Here is a 15,706-nt window from a genome sequence, read left to right on the forward strand (position 1 = left end):
GAGAGAGAGGGGGAAGCAGGCTTCCTGCTAAGCAGGAAGCCCAATGTGGGGCTTGATCCCAGGACCCTGAGATCATGACCTGAACAGAAGGCAGAGGCTTAACCCAATGAGCCACCTGGCACCCCAAATTATCTTAACAGAGCTTCCTTTTGAAGGAAAACAATGAAGCTTTTGGTTATAAAGAAAATATTACTGGAAAGGATTTTAAATTTATCTTTCTCATAAATCTATACATTCATGTGAGATTCATTTTGGAAGTGGTTTGGATTTTGTTTTGTTTTAAGTAATAACAACAATAGAATAATGATTAAATCGGTAAGAAAAACCCAAGGAATGTGGAAAATACTGATGAAGAGTGGAAGGATGTCGGAGTTAACAAGATATGTGGTGAGCTCAATCTGCAAGATGGGCATGTCTCAAGTGGGAACAAGCTATGCAACCTCAAAAAGGGCTTGAGAAAGTGGAAAGTGAGAGCCGTAGCAACGAGAAAGTAAGAGAAGGGAAACCTATGGGAGAGGGCAGGAGGAAGGGTTCTTCTCTGTGGGGAAAATGGATGCACCATAGGGGAAACGGGTTTTATAGAACTCTTACACTCCTCTGGCCTTTTCAGTTCCTCATTTAATCCTCATGTCAAGTTGCACAAACTGCAAGATTGTGGCCTTGCTGATGGGACCTCCTGTTTTTTCTGGGGGTTTCTTCTTAAGCAACATTTTAAAGATCTGGTTATCAAATTTGAGAGAGATTATGATAACTACTCTATATTTCTTCTAACATTAAACCCTGAAGGGGCTGAGGACCATGCACTGAGACACTAAGAGCTGGAAATGCACCTCTCTCTCCCTTTCTCCCTCTCTTTTCCCCTCTCCCTCTCTTCCAGAAAACAAAAAGAGAGGTAGTAGATAAAGGTTTCCTTCTTTCCATCAAAGGCTGGCCACACTCCACATCAGCCCTCCTCACCAACGTTTAGGAACAAGCTTTGAAATCTCCCTTTACAAACTGTGATAGCATGCAGAGCCTATCAGCAAAATGTAACAAAAAATTAGACTCACCAAGATCAAGATGAACACCAGAGACAAACGAATTGAGAAAGAACATGAAGATAACAAATCCCAACACCATCAGGCATTTGGTGAGCAGAATCTTGTCTGATATCCTGTGCTGTGAGAGAGGAAAACAGAACTCATTTACCGGGTTTTACTATCTTCTGCTTCCTGCAATGTGTTCATCATCCTACGTGACTCAAATCACTACAAATTTCTCCTTAAGATGAAAAATATATCTTGAAATTGAAAGATTATAAGGTAATGCATTATAAGGATGATTGTACATATTTGGGATTATAGCATTCAAAATCTTTGTAAAAAATAAACACAATAAATTTAAAATATAGTACATAGGGTGCCTGTATGGTTCAGTCCATTAAGGTCTGTCTTCACTCAGGGTCCTAGGATCAAGCCCTGCATTGGACTCCTTGCTCAGTGAGGAGTCTGCGTCTCCCTCTCCCTATGCCCCTTCTCCCTGCTCATGCTTACTCTCTCTCTTGCTCTCTCTCACATAAGTGAATAAAAGCTTTAAATATATATATAGGTATATATATATAGCATAATCCTTTTATAAAATACTTGATTAAATATCTTCTCAATATGATGCAAAAAATGCTCCCAGTCCCACCACGAGCATTAGGTGAGATGTTGGCAAAATCACTGGAGAAACAACATGTAACTTCCAGGGTACTGACCATGCATTTCCACAGGTGTTACATGCTCAAATCCTTTTAATTCAACTTTCCTCCTACTACACAAATTCCTGCTCATGGTAGCACTGAGATTAACATGTTCTTGCAATAACATGACTCCTGCTGAACATTCTTACTATATCCTTTCATGTTCACAGGGACCCTGGAAGGCACTTGGCAGTGCCCTAATCACCAAGATAACATCTGTAGGAGCCTGACACATTTTCAGGGGTGAGGGGTGGTGACATAAGGTTCTATAATACCTTCATTAACTCAGAAGTACAGACCTTCCAGTGGGCTTGAACCACATGGCAAGATGGGCAAGATCCCCAGAGGGTGCTGTGCTCTAGATCACTGCCATGTGGAGCTGGGTAACAGAGCAAGTTCCCACAAAACCTGTGCAGATGGGCACTGAGTTGTCCTACCCCACCCAACAAGGCCCTCGTGTGAATCATGCTCCACATGTGAACTGACAATGGTGTCATGTACTCTCTTAAGTGTGGTCCCACCAGCATATCTGTCTGTCTATTAAATAAAGTATAGATATGGACATAAGTATGGATATAGAGACAGAGATAGATACTAGATAGTTAGAGACAGAGGTAGAGATAGATGGTACAGGTGTAGATATAGAGATAAGAGAGATCTGCATATAGGTATAGATTTTCTCTCTGGATTTCTCTGGTCATGCAATTAGAGCTGCTGTCATGAAAACCACAAGTATATTCCTCCCTGTTGCACTGGATCTGGCTGCAGCCCCTGACCCTCTGTTCACAGATTACATGGGCTACCTCCTGAGCATATGTTTCCTTTCTCACCTACTGCCAAAACTTGTGGCTCAACTAGCCACAAGCCAATTCATCTTTCCCTTCACACCCCTAAGTAAGGCCAGTTTTGCTAGCTGAGTCTGTGATGGTGAATTTTGAGGAAAAGGGCATGGCATCTACCAGTTGTGAGGAGGGACACTACAAACCTTCTATGCAGCCATGTTAATCATAGAAAATGGGTATGACCATTGGCAGTTACTGAATTGGAAATGGAGGGAGCAGGCAGGTCAAAAAACATTCCAGCATCACTTGGCTGGTACAAGTAGAGATGATCCAAAGTTTGTACTTATCTGTTATTTCAGGTGTCTATCAAATTTTCTCCTTTGGCTATCTGGAGCTATTACAGTTAAGAACTCCTAGATTCAATACAAACTCCTTGCATGTCCCTTCCATCTCTCCTCAATCCTCATTTACCAGGTACACAGAGAGGTACACAATCTCTTCCCTAACTCACAGCCAGCATTACATGGTCTAGCAAAGCAGTCAGGGTCTGCATAAACCTGGGGCCCATAAAAGTGTCAGAGCCACACCCTTTTCTCCTAACCCTAACCATTTCAAGGGGACAGAGATTGGGAAGAGACACATTACCTACCAGGACCCCGATGTCTAAAGGAAGTTTAGAAAGAGACAAAATGTTCTTATCATAATTAGAAAGTTGGCACTCCCCTTCCCTCTCAGGAAAGAAGCTACCTGGATTTGAAAGTTCACAAAGATACAAATGTCTCCCAGCAGATCTGGAGCAGAGTTTTCTAGGCTAGGTAAGGGGCACTATGTGTGCCCACCAGAAATGAGAGCGATATGACAGGACGGACACACACACTCCATCCCTGTCCCTAACGCGTCTCCATCTCACACAGCATTCCTTACCTGTCTCTGCCTCTACCTCCTTATCTACACATTGGAAACCTCAAGATTTCCCTTTTAGGATCAAGAAGAACTGCAAGAGCCAGAGGCACCCAGCCAACTTTCTCTGCAGCTACATTAACCATAGAAAGGGCCATCCTATCTCAAAGGAAATATAAAAAATGTTAACTTTTCAATTTCTGGGCAAAATAAGCCTACCATGTCAGGAAAATGATTTTCCCTATTAACTCCTAGAAATAACTTATGTCTTATGTACAACTATAGGAATAAAAGGAGAAAACACTTTCAGTTTTAACTCCATGTGAAGCTAGAGGTGAATCAGAAGTCCCTGAGAGAAGAAAGCACAATACCTTTTTTTGTAGTTCCTGGATATTGGTCTCCCAATTTTTATCTTCCTGTGATATTTGTCTAAAGGAGGAAAAAGGGAGACTCATTATTTTCCTGGTGATATTGAGCAGTGAGATCAGCGGGGGCAGCAGTCAGCAGCATATCTAGTATGGACCTCTGGCCTGGCTACCATCCACTAAGCGATGCCTAATGTAGCCACATAATGGTTCACATCTAGTCACGTAGGGCAACTGGTGGAGCTGGGTTTATGGATGGGGAAAAATGCATCATCTATATTTCCAAAGAAAAGTGACATAGGAAATGAATGGAATGTTGATTAGGTGTGTGCAAGCATGTGTACATGTGAGCCTGAGCATGGGGAACATCAGAAGAACACTGACCAAAATGTAAACAAGGGGAATGACAGTAAGCTACTTTTAGCTCTTTTCACTTTCTACTTTTCTACACTTTTTTTCAAATGAGGTTATGTTATATTTACAACTAAACTACTAACAGAAAATATAGTAAAAGATATGCCACTTGTTTTGGTGTTGACTTTCATCAATTAGAACAGTGGAGAATTTAGTTTTAATGAACACTTGTGGGTCATAAGTATCAAAGGAGGCTGATCACACAGTGAGAACATACCCTAAAGGAAATCAGAGCAGACCTAGATAAATCCTGAGGACATTTTTTTTTTATGTTATTTCTTCAATGTTCCAAGATTCATTGATTATGCACCACACCCAGTGCTCCATGCAATATATGCCCCTGAGGACATTTTTTAAAAAGAATATGTAAAAACAAGGCCTGCAGAGCCAACACTTCCCTTACAGCACCCTCATTCTAATCTGCTCCTCAGTGACTGTGTGGCCTTGCAAAGCCACCACCCTCTCTAGGCCTCAGTTTTGCTATCTGTAATCAACACAGGATGAGATGATGGAAGCTTGGTGAGCCTCTGGGTCCCCATGGTTCTTCACATGTGTAACCCTGAGATGCACTGAGTATCTTTAACACCCCATAGCAGAGGAAGGATGCTGAAGCTTGAAGGTCCATGGATTAAATACATTTAGGGAAATTTACTCCTGCATCTTTAATTTACAAAGTTTCTCCTTTTGAGATTCATGCCTGTTATTGAAGCTGGGACCCACCCTGCAATTCTGGGCCACCCTGGAGCCTCAGGACCTGCTTCCTCAGCACCACCTTGTGGAGGTGGGTACTGGGCTACAATGGAACTGAGATAGCACTTCACCCTGGGCTGCCTCATTGGAAAGAATGGGTCTCCATGGGCTTACCTGTGGCCTTTTCCCACACTAACAGAACGGGCTGCAAGATTGCAATACTGGATGACCCTCTAGGGTCAGCGCTGGCCTTCAGCCTGAGAACTCAGGGTTGGTTTCAGCAAACTACAACATGCAAGATCATTTACACTACATTCACAAGGACTCACACTTCCCTTGCCTTGATAGATTTCTCCTTTCCACCCAGTTCCCAGCTCCATGGCAGTAAAGCTTCAATATCCCTAAGGGGTGGACAAACTCACCACTCCATTGCTATCTTTTACATCTCAGCTTTGATTAAAAGCAAATGACAGGAAATGAATTGAGAAAGACTTAGGTATTCTTTGAGATCCCTGAAAATCAACTACTGGGAGAGTACTTTGTTAGATTCCTTTGTTATATTGTTTTTTATCCTTTTTGTTTGTTTGTTTTTGATTCTTGTTATGCAACGTGTTATGTGTGGAAGTGTGACAGGTAGTAGTTGAGTGTGGATTCAGTCCCTGGTGTCATTCTTTCCTTGCTGTAGAATCCTGGACAAATTGGTGAAATTCTCTGAGCCTCAGTTTTCTCATCCTTAAACTGGGGCTAGGACCAGCACACATTCCAGAGATCCAAGCAGGGGTTAGATAAAATAATGTGCCACAAGAGAATTACTACACATTGTATGGTGCTCCAAACCTGCTCACTGGCATGAAGATAGAGTTACAGTTTTAGAGTACCATGAAGTATTCTGAAGACCCATAATTTTAACTTACTTGAATGGTATACTCTGACATTTGGACACCACGGGGGTGGTAGTAAATAGGTTGTTGATACACTCCAATCACTGAGCACAACTGGTAAAGATGAGAACCACTACTGTAAACCAAAAGTAGCCTGAGCAGGGCTCTCGCTTGGTACCTGTGGAAGGTGTGCAGCCTTCGGGCCAGCAGGTGCTCCAGTGCCTGCACCTTTCCCAGGAGCAGGCCCCGAACCGCTGTCTCCTCTCGACTGGCTGGGCTAATGCGCTGTGCGGTCAGGCGCCAGACGTGGATCTCATGCTTCAGTTCTGCAGGAAAGGAAACCTGAGGCTTGAGTCTCCCACAGCCTCAGACACCAGCAGACATTCCACTCTCCTCCCCACCTTCCAAGATCAGAAACACATACCTCATGGTGCACAGATACCAAGGGCCAAATCAAAGCAGTGACTTCTTAGCATTCATGTCATTGTAATGGAACCAGGAAACAAAGCCCACATTAAAAAATTACCATGGATGTGAAGTAATGTGATTTGGGTGAGGCATAAATTCCTGAATATATATATATCCATGCTAGACCCCAAGAACATCTCACCGTCCCCAGGAAATTATTTTTTGCAGCCAGAAGTTTGGGTCTCTCAGTCAAGATCCAGATATTGCCTAATCGTTGAAATAGATCTAGTGAACATTGAAAATACGAGTGTAGTCTCAGCAGGAGGACATCTGGTAAGAGGCAGAGGTAGGAAATGCCTCTCTCCTGACCAGGCCTCCAAGCTGAGTTTGTGTCTGTGAAAGAACACAGGTGGAAAGATGTAGACAACCTTATGAAATGCTCAGATTAATAGAATGAGGCAAATGTCACCCTTCAATGAATCAGACATCTTCTGGTATAGAAGAGTAGAGAGAAATGAATTGTCAATTCATTGGCTGCTAAAATATCAAAATCTTTTATGAAAATTTAAGTTTAAACTCTATTTTATAGTTAAAGATATTACACAAATTTCTCAAAATATCCACCAAAAAAATATAAGGAATCATGGTATGTTCATGAATCACTTCTTATGTGCAATGCCCTGTACCACATATCACAAGAACTCCAGATGAAATTAAAAGACAGAACCTTTTTGAGCAGGACTAGAGCAGTTGACAACTAGCTCAAAGCAGACGCAAGGCAGGGTAGTTATCTAAACTGTGAAGGAGCATGTAGTTGTGGGTTCAATAACTAGGAAAATACCATCTTTTAAGACTCTTCTATTCAGTACACAAGGATTGATCACAGACTAGGTGAAATACCTACTGCAAATGCTGGGGGGAAAAAGTATATAAGCTAGGCAGAGACACAGACTGCAAATAAAGTGTGTCAAGAGAATTGGTTAAGGACAGGAGCACTAACACCATTTCAGTTAACACATGGTTTTCTCCAAAGGATCGGCCTTACAAAGAGGAAGACCCGTTATGTAATGTGCTCTCATTCTGTACATATTGATACTTTGTAGCTTGCAAAATAAAGAAATTTAAAACTTGGGTATAATTCAAAAGTCTCTTCAGAAAAACAAATTATAATTTCTTTTCAGAGAGCCTTATGACTCATTAAACAACCTATGAGGTTAGGATAGCATTAAAAGAAGGAGCAGGAGGAGGAGAAAAATGAATAAACTAGCCTCTTGAAACACTAAGCACAAAAATGCCACACAGAGACTGGAAAGGGGAGATAAGGCCATTGCTGCCTCAGTGAAAGTCCACAGTGCCAGTGATTCCTCCAGTGCTCTGAAACACATTACACAGAAGATATCATTCAAAGGCCAGCCATGAAGTACAAAGATTTCCCAGCTAGTCTTTCAAGGCACGCTAGTGATGATCACTCTTCCAAATAGATGATCAGCTTTAAAGAACTAAACAAGAGCGTGGTTAGTTTCTGGGGCTGGCCTACTGGGTGCAGGCTGGAAGTCCTCTCTCCACCTGTGTGTGAAAAGCAGAGCCTGGGAATCACTGCCACATCTTCAAAACTGCCCTTTCAGGTATCCCCTGGCTCCTTTCCATAGGTGCCCTCTCCAGGGATAGCTTCAGCCCCCTCATACACACATATACACAGAGCCTAGCTGACTTCTAACCCATCAAATCAAACAGGTGGAGCTATTCTTCCCGGCTAAACCTGTGAATTAAAGGCTCAAGTTGTACACTTTTGTATTCCTAATTTTGAAATGAAATATATCATCAATTAGTAGGGTATTTAGTTAAGAGAGAGATTTTGCCCAGGGAAATGAATCTTACTGCGTGCACCCAGAACTCATTTTACTCAAGTGTATGTGCTCCTCAGTTAGTTCCCAGACTTCCTCCACACCTCTGTCATTTCCCCACCCTGTCTCCTCTGCTAAGTTCTAAGACCATGTCCCCTGCATCTTGTGCTGCTAGATTCAAAGATACACATTCCATCTCCCCTGCCCCAACAAAACTCTCTCCCCTCACTTTCTTCATTTTAATATGACACCATTTATCTTCCAGGTTCATAAGCCTGAAATGTCATTTTGGTCTTATCAGTGCCACTCTCCACTATTTCTGCATTAACATTGCTAGTCATATAATAGCTGTCAGATACCATGCTAAATGCTAAAGGAGAAAAATTAATGAGTTACAGGATAAGCTTCCAACAAGCTATCAAGAGATATAAGCTATAACATAAGTAAACATGAGTCAGGACAGTACTAGGTCACAAAAGGAGTTCAGGATGTATTGGTATGGTTCTCACAGGGTCCACTTGTTCCCATCCCAGTACACCAGCTTGCCCGGGCCTCATATCCTCATACTTACTGATTCTGATTGCTCCTCAGTAACCTCTGACTGGAGTCACTTCCTACCAATCCACCCAAGGTTAGTCATAGATAGATAAAATTATATAGGTAGATATACAGAGAAGAAATCTATCTATCTATGTTCTTATTTACCCATCTTCTAGGATGATAAATCTATCAAGGCTGAGCTATCTAGAAAGATAGATAAATGTAGATAGAAAGACAGATTCCTTCTTTCAAATAACCGTTGGTTCCCCCAGGGACTGCAGAATAAAGCCAAAGATCTTCAGGGAAGACAAGATCCTCAAATGGCAAGCACCATTGTGATAGATAAATGTAGATAGACAGACAGATTCCTTCTTTCAAATAACTGTTGGTTCCCCCATGGACTGCAGAATAAAGCCAAAGTTCTTCAGAGAAGACAAGATCCTCAAATGGCAAGCACCATTGTGATAGACAAATGCAGGTAGACAGACAGATTCCTTCTTTCAAATAACCATTGGTTCCCCATGGATTGCAGAATAAAGCCAGAGATCTTCAGGGAAGACAAGATCCTCAAATGGCAAGCACCATTGTGAGCTCTGATCCTGCTGTATCATCTCTTACTTTTGTCACACTGGCCTCTGACCAGGAGACATCATCAGATGTCTCATATATTACCTCCAACCCCTATTTTCCTGAGCTTCTCAACCAACCTCCTACAACATTACTTGGGGTCACTGTACACATGGTACAAACAGGCAAAGACATTACCATGTGGGATACGCTCTCTCAGAGTTTTCTGGTGGCTGCCAGAAAATCCAGAGGAGGGTCATCCAGCTCAAAGTGATGAATCTCAGGGGAAGATGCCCAGGCCAGGAGTTGAGAAATGGAATTCTACTATTTTTTTGTTTATGTTTGTTTGCTTGTCTTAATTTTTAGTTATGTTCAGTTAGCCATCCTATAGTATATCATTAGTTTTTTATATAGTGCTCAACAATTCATTTGTTGCATTTAACACCCAGTGCTCATCACAAAACAAGCTCTCCTTAATGCCCATCACCCAGCTACTCCATTCCTTCACACCCCTCCCTTCTGTAACCCTCAGTTTGTTTCCCAGGGTCCAGAATCTCTCATGGTTTGTCTCACTCTTTGATTTCTTCCCATTCAGTTTTCCCTCCCTTCCCCTGTAGTCCTCCAATAGCATGGAATAGTGTGCTATTGCTTATGCTCCACATAGGAGTGAAACCCTATGATAATTGTCTTTCTCTGCTTGACTTACTTCACTTAGTATAATCCCCTCCAGTTTCATCTATGCCAATGCAAAGGGTGGGTATTCATCCTTTCTGATGTCTGGGTAATATTCCATTGTTTATTTGGACCACATCTTCATTATCTATTCATCTGCTGAAGAACATCTCAGCTCCTTCCACAGGTTCGATATTGTAGACATTGCTGCTTTGAACGTTGGGGCGAACGTGTCCCTTCCTTTCACTGCATCTGTATCTTTGGGGTAAATACCTAGTACTGCAATTGCAGGGTTGGAGGGTACTATTATAAAATTCTTACAGTTTGAGTTAAGCAGTACAATATCACTTGAAGTTAGTGGTATAATTATCACTAAACTCACAAAACACAACTATAGCCAAAAATGTAACAGCAAAAAAAAAGAAAAGAAAAAAAAATGAATATTTTAAAATACTAAGTTAATTCAAAAGAAAGCATCTTTCATGCCAATGGGCCTCAAAAGAAGGCTGGGGTAGCGATTCTCATATCAGATAAATTAGAGACTGTAGTCAGAGATACAGAAGGATGCTACATCATTCTTAAAGGGACTATCCACCAAGATGATCTAACAATTGTAAATATCTATGCCCCCAATATGGGAGCAGCCAACTACATAAGAAAACTGTTAATCAAGATAAAGAGTCATACTGATATGAATACATTAATAGTAGGAGATCTTAACACGCCTCTCTCAGAAATAGACAGATCATCGAAGCAGAAAATCAATAAAGAAACAAGAGCATTGAATGACACATTGGACCAGATGGACCTCATAGATATATACAGAACATTCCACCCTAAAACACAGGATACTCATTCTTCTCAAGCACACATGGAACCTTCTCAAGAATAGACCATGTACTGGGTCACAAATCAGGACTCAACCAATACCAAAAGACTGAGATTATTCCCTGCACATTCTCAGATCACAATGCTTTGAAACTGGAGCTCAATCACAAGGAAAAGTTCAGAAGGAACTCAAACACCTGGAAGCTAAAGACCACCTTGCTTAAGAATGCTTGGATCAACCAGGAGATCAAAGAAGAACTGAAACAATTCATGGAAACCAATGAGAATGAAGACACTTCAGTCCAAAACCTATGGAATACAGCAAAGGCGGTCCTAAGGGGGAAATACATAGCCATCCAAGCCTCCCTCAAAATAATTGAAAAATCCAGAAGAAGGCATAAAGTGAGGGAAAAGGCAATAAAGGAGAGAAGGCACATATAGAAAACAACATGATGATACACTTCAATTTAATCATATCATTAATCATCTTAAATATAAATAATCTAAACATATCAATTAAAGGGCAGAGATTATAAAGTTGGATTAAAAAAACAAGACCCAAATGTTAGCTTTTTGCAAGAAATACACTTTAAATATAAAGACACATATCCAATATCTGTAAAGAACTTTTCAAACTCAACACCCAAAAGAAAAACAGAAAATACAGTCAAGAAATGGACAGAAGACACGAACACATTTCTGCAAAGAAGACATACAAATGGTCAAGAGACACATGAAAAAATGCTCAACATCACTTGGCATCAGGGAAATACAAATCAAGACCACAATGAGATTCCACCTCACATCAGTCAGAATGGCTAAAATTATCAAGTCATGAAAAGACAGATGTTGGCAAGGATGTGAAGAAACAGGAACCCTCTTACACTGTTGGTGGGAATGCAAGCTGGTTACAGCCCCTCTGGAAATCAGTATGAAGTTTCATCAAAAAGTTGAAAATAGAGCTACCCTGTGACCCAGCAATTGCCCAACATAGTGACTCAAAAGGCACATACACTCTAATGTTTATAGCAGCAATGTCCATAATAGCCAAACTACAGAAAGAGCACAGATGTCCATTTACAGATTAATGGATAAAGAAGAAGTGGTATATATAGACAGTGGACTACTACTCATGCATTAAAAAAATAAAATCTTGCCATTTGCAACAATATGGATAGAACTAGAGGATATTATGCTAAGTGAAATAAGTCAATCAGAAAAAGACAATTATATTATTTCACTGATGTGTGGAATTTAAGAAACAAAACAGAGGATCACTGGAGAAGAAAGGAAAAATAAAACAAGATGAAATCAAGGAGGGAGACAAACCATAAGAGACTTTTGATCATGGGAAACAAAACTGAGGGTTGCTAGAGGGGATGGGGGTGGGGGGATGGGCTTACTGGGTGATGGACATTAAGGAGGGCAAGTGATGTAATGAGTACCGAGTACTATATAAGACTGATGAATCACTGACCTCTACCTCTGAAACCAATAATACATTATATGTTAATTAATTGAATTTCAATTTAAAAACGAAACAAAAAACAAAAGAGAGAAAGGATGGAAAAGATATACTATACTACCACTAGTGAAGAGAAATCTGGAAATGCTATATTAGCAACAAAATTGATTTCAGAGCAAGAACATGATTATGGATAGGGAAGGTCATTTTATAATGATTTATATGGTGTTAATTCTTCAAGAGGAAATAACAACTTTAAATATTTACATATCCTAGTAACAGAATTTTGAAATATATAAAGCAAAAAATCACATAACTGCAAAAAGAGAGACAAATCCACAATGATAATTAGAGATTTCTATTTCCATCCTTTAATAATTGATAGAACAAGTGGACAGAAAATCAAATACAGAAGACTTGAATAATGTTATCAACCAACTTGACCTAACTGACTATACTGACAAAGCTCCACCCAACAGGGCAGAGTACATATTCTGTTCTGGTGCACATGGAACATTTATAATACTAGACATTCTAGCTACAAAATAGTATTAATAATTTTAAAGGGATTCAAGTTTTATCAAGGGTATTCTCTGATACAGGTAACTGCAAAATCTCTATCTGGTAAATTATTTACATGTAAAACATCCAAGGATCAAAGAAATCAATGGGAAATAAGAAAGTAATTTAAACTGTATGGAAATTAAATAAAACATATGAAAATTGGTGGCAAGTCACTAAAGTATTAATTGGACAGAAATTCAGAGCACTGAACACCTGTATTAGAAAAGAAGGCATATATAAAATCAATAACCTTAGCTTCTACTTTAAGAAACTCGCAAAAGGGGGCGCCTGGTTGGCTCAGTGGGTTAAGCTTCTGCCTTCAGCTCAGGTCATGATCCCAGGGTCCTGGGATGGAGCCCCGCATTGGGCTCTCTGCTCAGCAGGGAGCCTGCCTCCCCCTCTCTCTCGGCCTGCCTCTCTGCCTACTTGTGATCTCTGTCTGTCAAATAAATAAATGAATAAAAATCTTAAAAAAAAAAGAAACTCGCAAAAGAAGAATAAATCAACCCAATGTAAGCCAAAGAAAATAAATATCAGAGTAGAAATCATTAAAAGAGAAAGAACTATCTTTTTCAATATTCCTTTGGCTATTCGAGGTCTTTTCTGGTTCCATATAAATTTTAGGATTATTTGTTCCATTTCTTTGAAAAAAATGGATGGTACTTTGATAGGCATTGCATTAAATGTGTAGATTGCTTTAGGTAGCATAGACATTTTCACAATATTTATTCTTCCAATCCAGGAGCATGGAACATTTTTCCATTTCTTTGTGTCTTCCTCAATTTCTTTCATGAGTACTTTATAGTTTTCTGTGTATAGATTCTTAGTCTCTTTGGTTAGGTTTATTCCTAGGTATCTTATAGTTTTGGGTGCAATTGTAAATGGGATGGACTCCTTAATTTCTCTTTCTTCTGTCTTGTTGGTGTAGAGAAGTGCAACTGATTTCTGTGCATTGATTTTATATCCTGACACTTTACTGAATTCCTGTACAAGTTCTAGCAGTTTTGGAGTGGAGTCTTTTGGGTTTTCCACATATAGTATCGTATCATCTGCAAAGAGTGATAGTTTGACTTCTTCTTTGCCGATTTGGATGCCTTTAATTTCCTTTTGTTATCTGATTGCTGAGGCTAGGACTTCTAGTACTATGTTGAATAGCAGTGGTGATAACGGACATCCCTGCCGTGTTCCTGACCTTAGCGGAAAAGCTTTCAGTTTTTCTCCATTGAGAATGATATTTGCGGTGGGTTTTTCATAGATGGCTTTGAAAATATCGAGGTATGTGCCCTCTATCCCTACATTTTGAAGAGTTTTGATCAGGAAGGGATGCTGTACTTTGTCAAATGCTTTTTCAGCATCTATGGAGAGTATCAAAGTTGGTGGCATCACAATTCCGGACTTCAAGCTCTATTACAAAGCTGTCATCATCAAGACAGTCTGGTACTGGCACAAAAACAGACACATAGATCAATGGAACAGAATAGAGAGCCCAGAAATGGACCCTCAACTCTCTGGTCAACTCATCTTCGACAAAGCAGGAAAGAATGTCCAATGGAAAAAAGACAGCCTCTTCAATAAATGGTGCTGGGAAAATTGGACAGCCACATGCAGAAAAATGAAATTGGATCATTTCCTTACACCACACATGAAAATAGACTCAAAATGGATGAAGGATCTCAATGTGAGAAAGGAATCCATCAAAATCCTCGAGGAGAACACAGGCAGCAACCTCTTCGACCTCAGCCGCAGCAACATCTTCCTAGGAACATCACCAAAGGCAAGGGAAGCAAGGGCAAAAATGAACTATTGGGATTTTATCAAGATCAAAAGCTTTTGCACAGCAAAGGAAACAGTGAACAAAACCAAAAGACAACTGACAGAATGGGAGAAGATATTTGCAAATGACATATCAGATAAAGGGCTAGGGTCCAAAATCTATAAAGAACTTAGCAAACTCAACACCCAAAGAACAAATAATCCAATCAAGAAATGGGCAGAGGACATGAACAGACATTTCTGCAAAGAAGACATCCAGATGGCCAACAGACACATGAAAAAGTGCTCCATATCACTCGGCATCAGGGAAATACAAATCAAAACCACCATGAGATATCACCTCACACCAGTCAGAATGGCTAAAATGAACAAGTCAGGAAATGACAGATGCTGGCGAGGATGCGGAGAAAGGGGAACCCTCCTACACTGTTGGTGGGAATGCAAGCTGGTGCAACCACTCTGGAAAACAGCACGGAGGTTCCTCAAAATGTTGAACATAGAACTACCCTATGACCCAGCAATTGCACTGCTGGGTATTTACCCTAAAGATACAAACGTAGTGATCCGAAGGGGCACGTGCACCCGAATGTTTATAGCAGCAATGTCTACAATAGCCAAACTATGGAAAGAACCTAGATGTCCATCAACAGACGAATGGATAAAGAAGATGTGGTATATATACACAATGGAATACTATGCAGCCATCAAAAGAAATGAAATCTTGCCATTTGCGACGACGTGGATGGAACTAGAGGGTATCATGCTTAGCGAAATAAATCAATCGGAGAAAGACAACTATCATATGATCTCCCTGATATGAGGGAGAGGAGATGCAACATGAGGGGTTGAGGGGGTAGGAGAAGAGTAAATGAAACAAGATGGGATTGGGAGGGAGACAAACCATAAGTGACTCTTAATCTCACAAAACAAACTGAGGGTTGATGGGGGGAGGGGGTTGGGAGAGGAGGGTGGGGTTATGGATATTGGGGAGGGTATGTGCTATGGTGAGTGCTGTGAAGTGTGTAAACCTGGCGATTCGCAGACCTGTACCCCTGGGGATAAAAATATATGTTTATAAAGCTTGAAAAAAAAAAAAGAAAAAGAAAAAAGAAAGGATGAATCCCCAACTTTTCTAGCAACAGGGACGGGACTGGAAGAGATTATGCTGAGTGAAATAAGTCAAGCAGAGAGAGTCAATTATCATATGGTTTCACTTATTTGTGGAGCATAACAAATAGCATGGAGGACAAGGGGAGATGGAGAGGAGAAGGGAGTTGAGGGAAATTGGAA

The 15,706-nt window shown here is 40.5% G+C and overlaps 1 protein-coding gene across 4 annotated transcripts in view; it reads right to left on the reverse strand.

Annotated features, from left to right (window-relative positions):
- OCA2 (OCA2 melanosomal transmembrane protein) overlaps positions 1-15,706 on the reverse strand; it is a 504,704-nt gene that overhangs the window by 295,955 nt on the left and 193,043 nt on the right. For all 4 annotated transcript variants that reach the window (XM_047738795.1, XM_047738792.1, XM_047738793.1 and 1 more), the window contains 3 exons: positions 5,934-6,081; positions 3,777-3,834; positions 1,050-1,158 (listed from right to left, as the gene is read on the reverse strand). In XM_047738795.1, coding sequence (XP_047594751.1) covers positions 1,050-1,158; positions 3,777-3,834; positions 5,934-6,081 — 315 coding nt within the window. The remainder of the gene's footprint in view (positions 1-1,049; positions 1,159-3,776; positions 3,835-5,933; positions 6,082-15,706) is intronic.

Source organism: Lutra lutra, chromosome 7 (assembly GCF_902655055.1).
Source record: "Lutra lutra chromosome 7, mLutLut1.2, whole genome shotgun sequence".
Taxonomy (NCBI): Eukaryota; Metazoa; Chordata; class Mammalia; order Carnivora; family Mustelidae; genus Lutra; species Lutra lutra.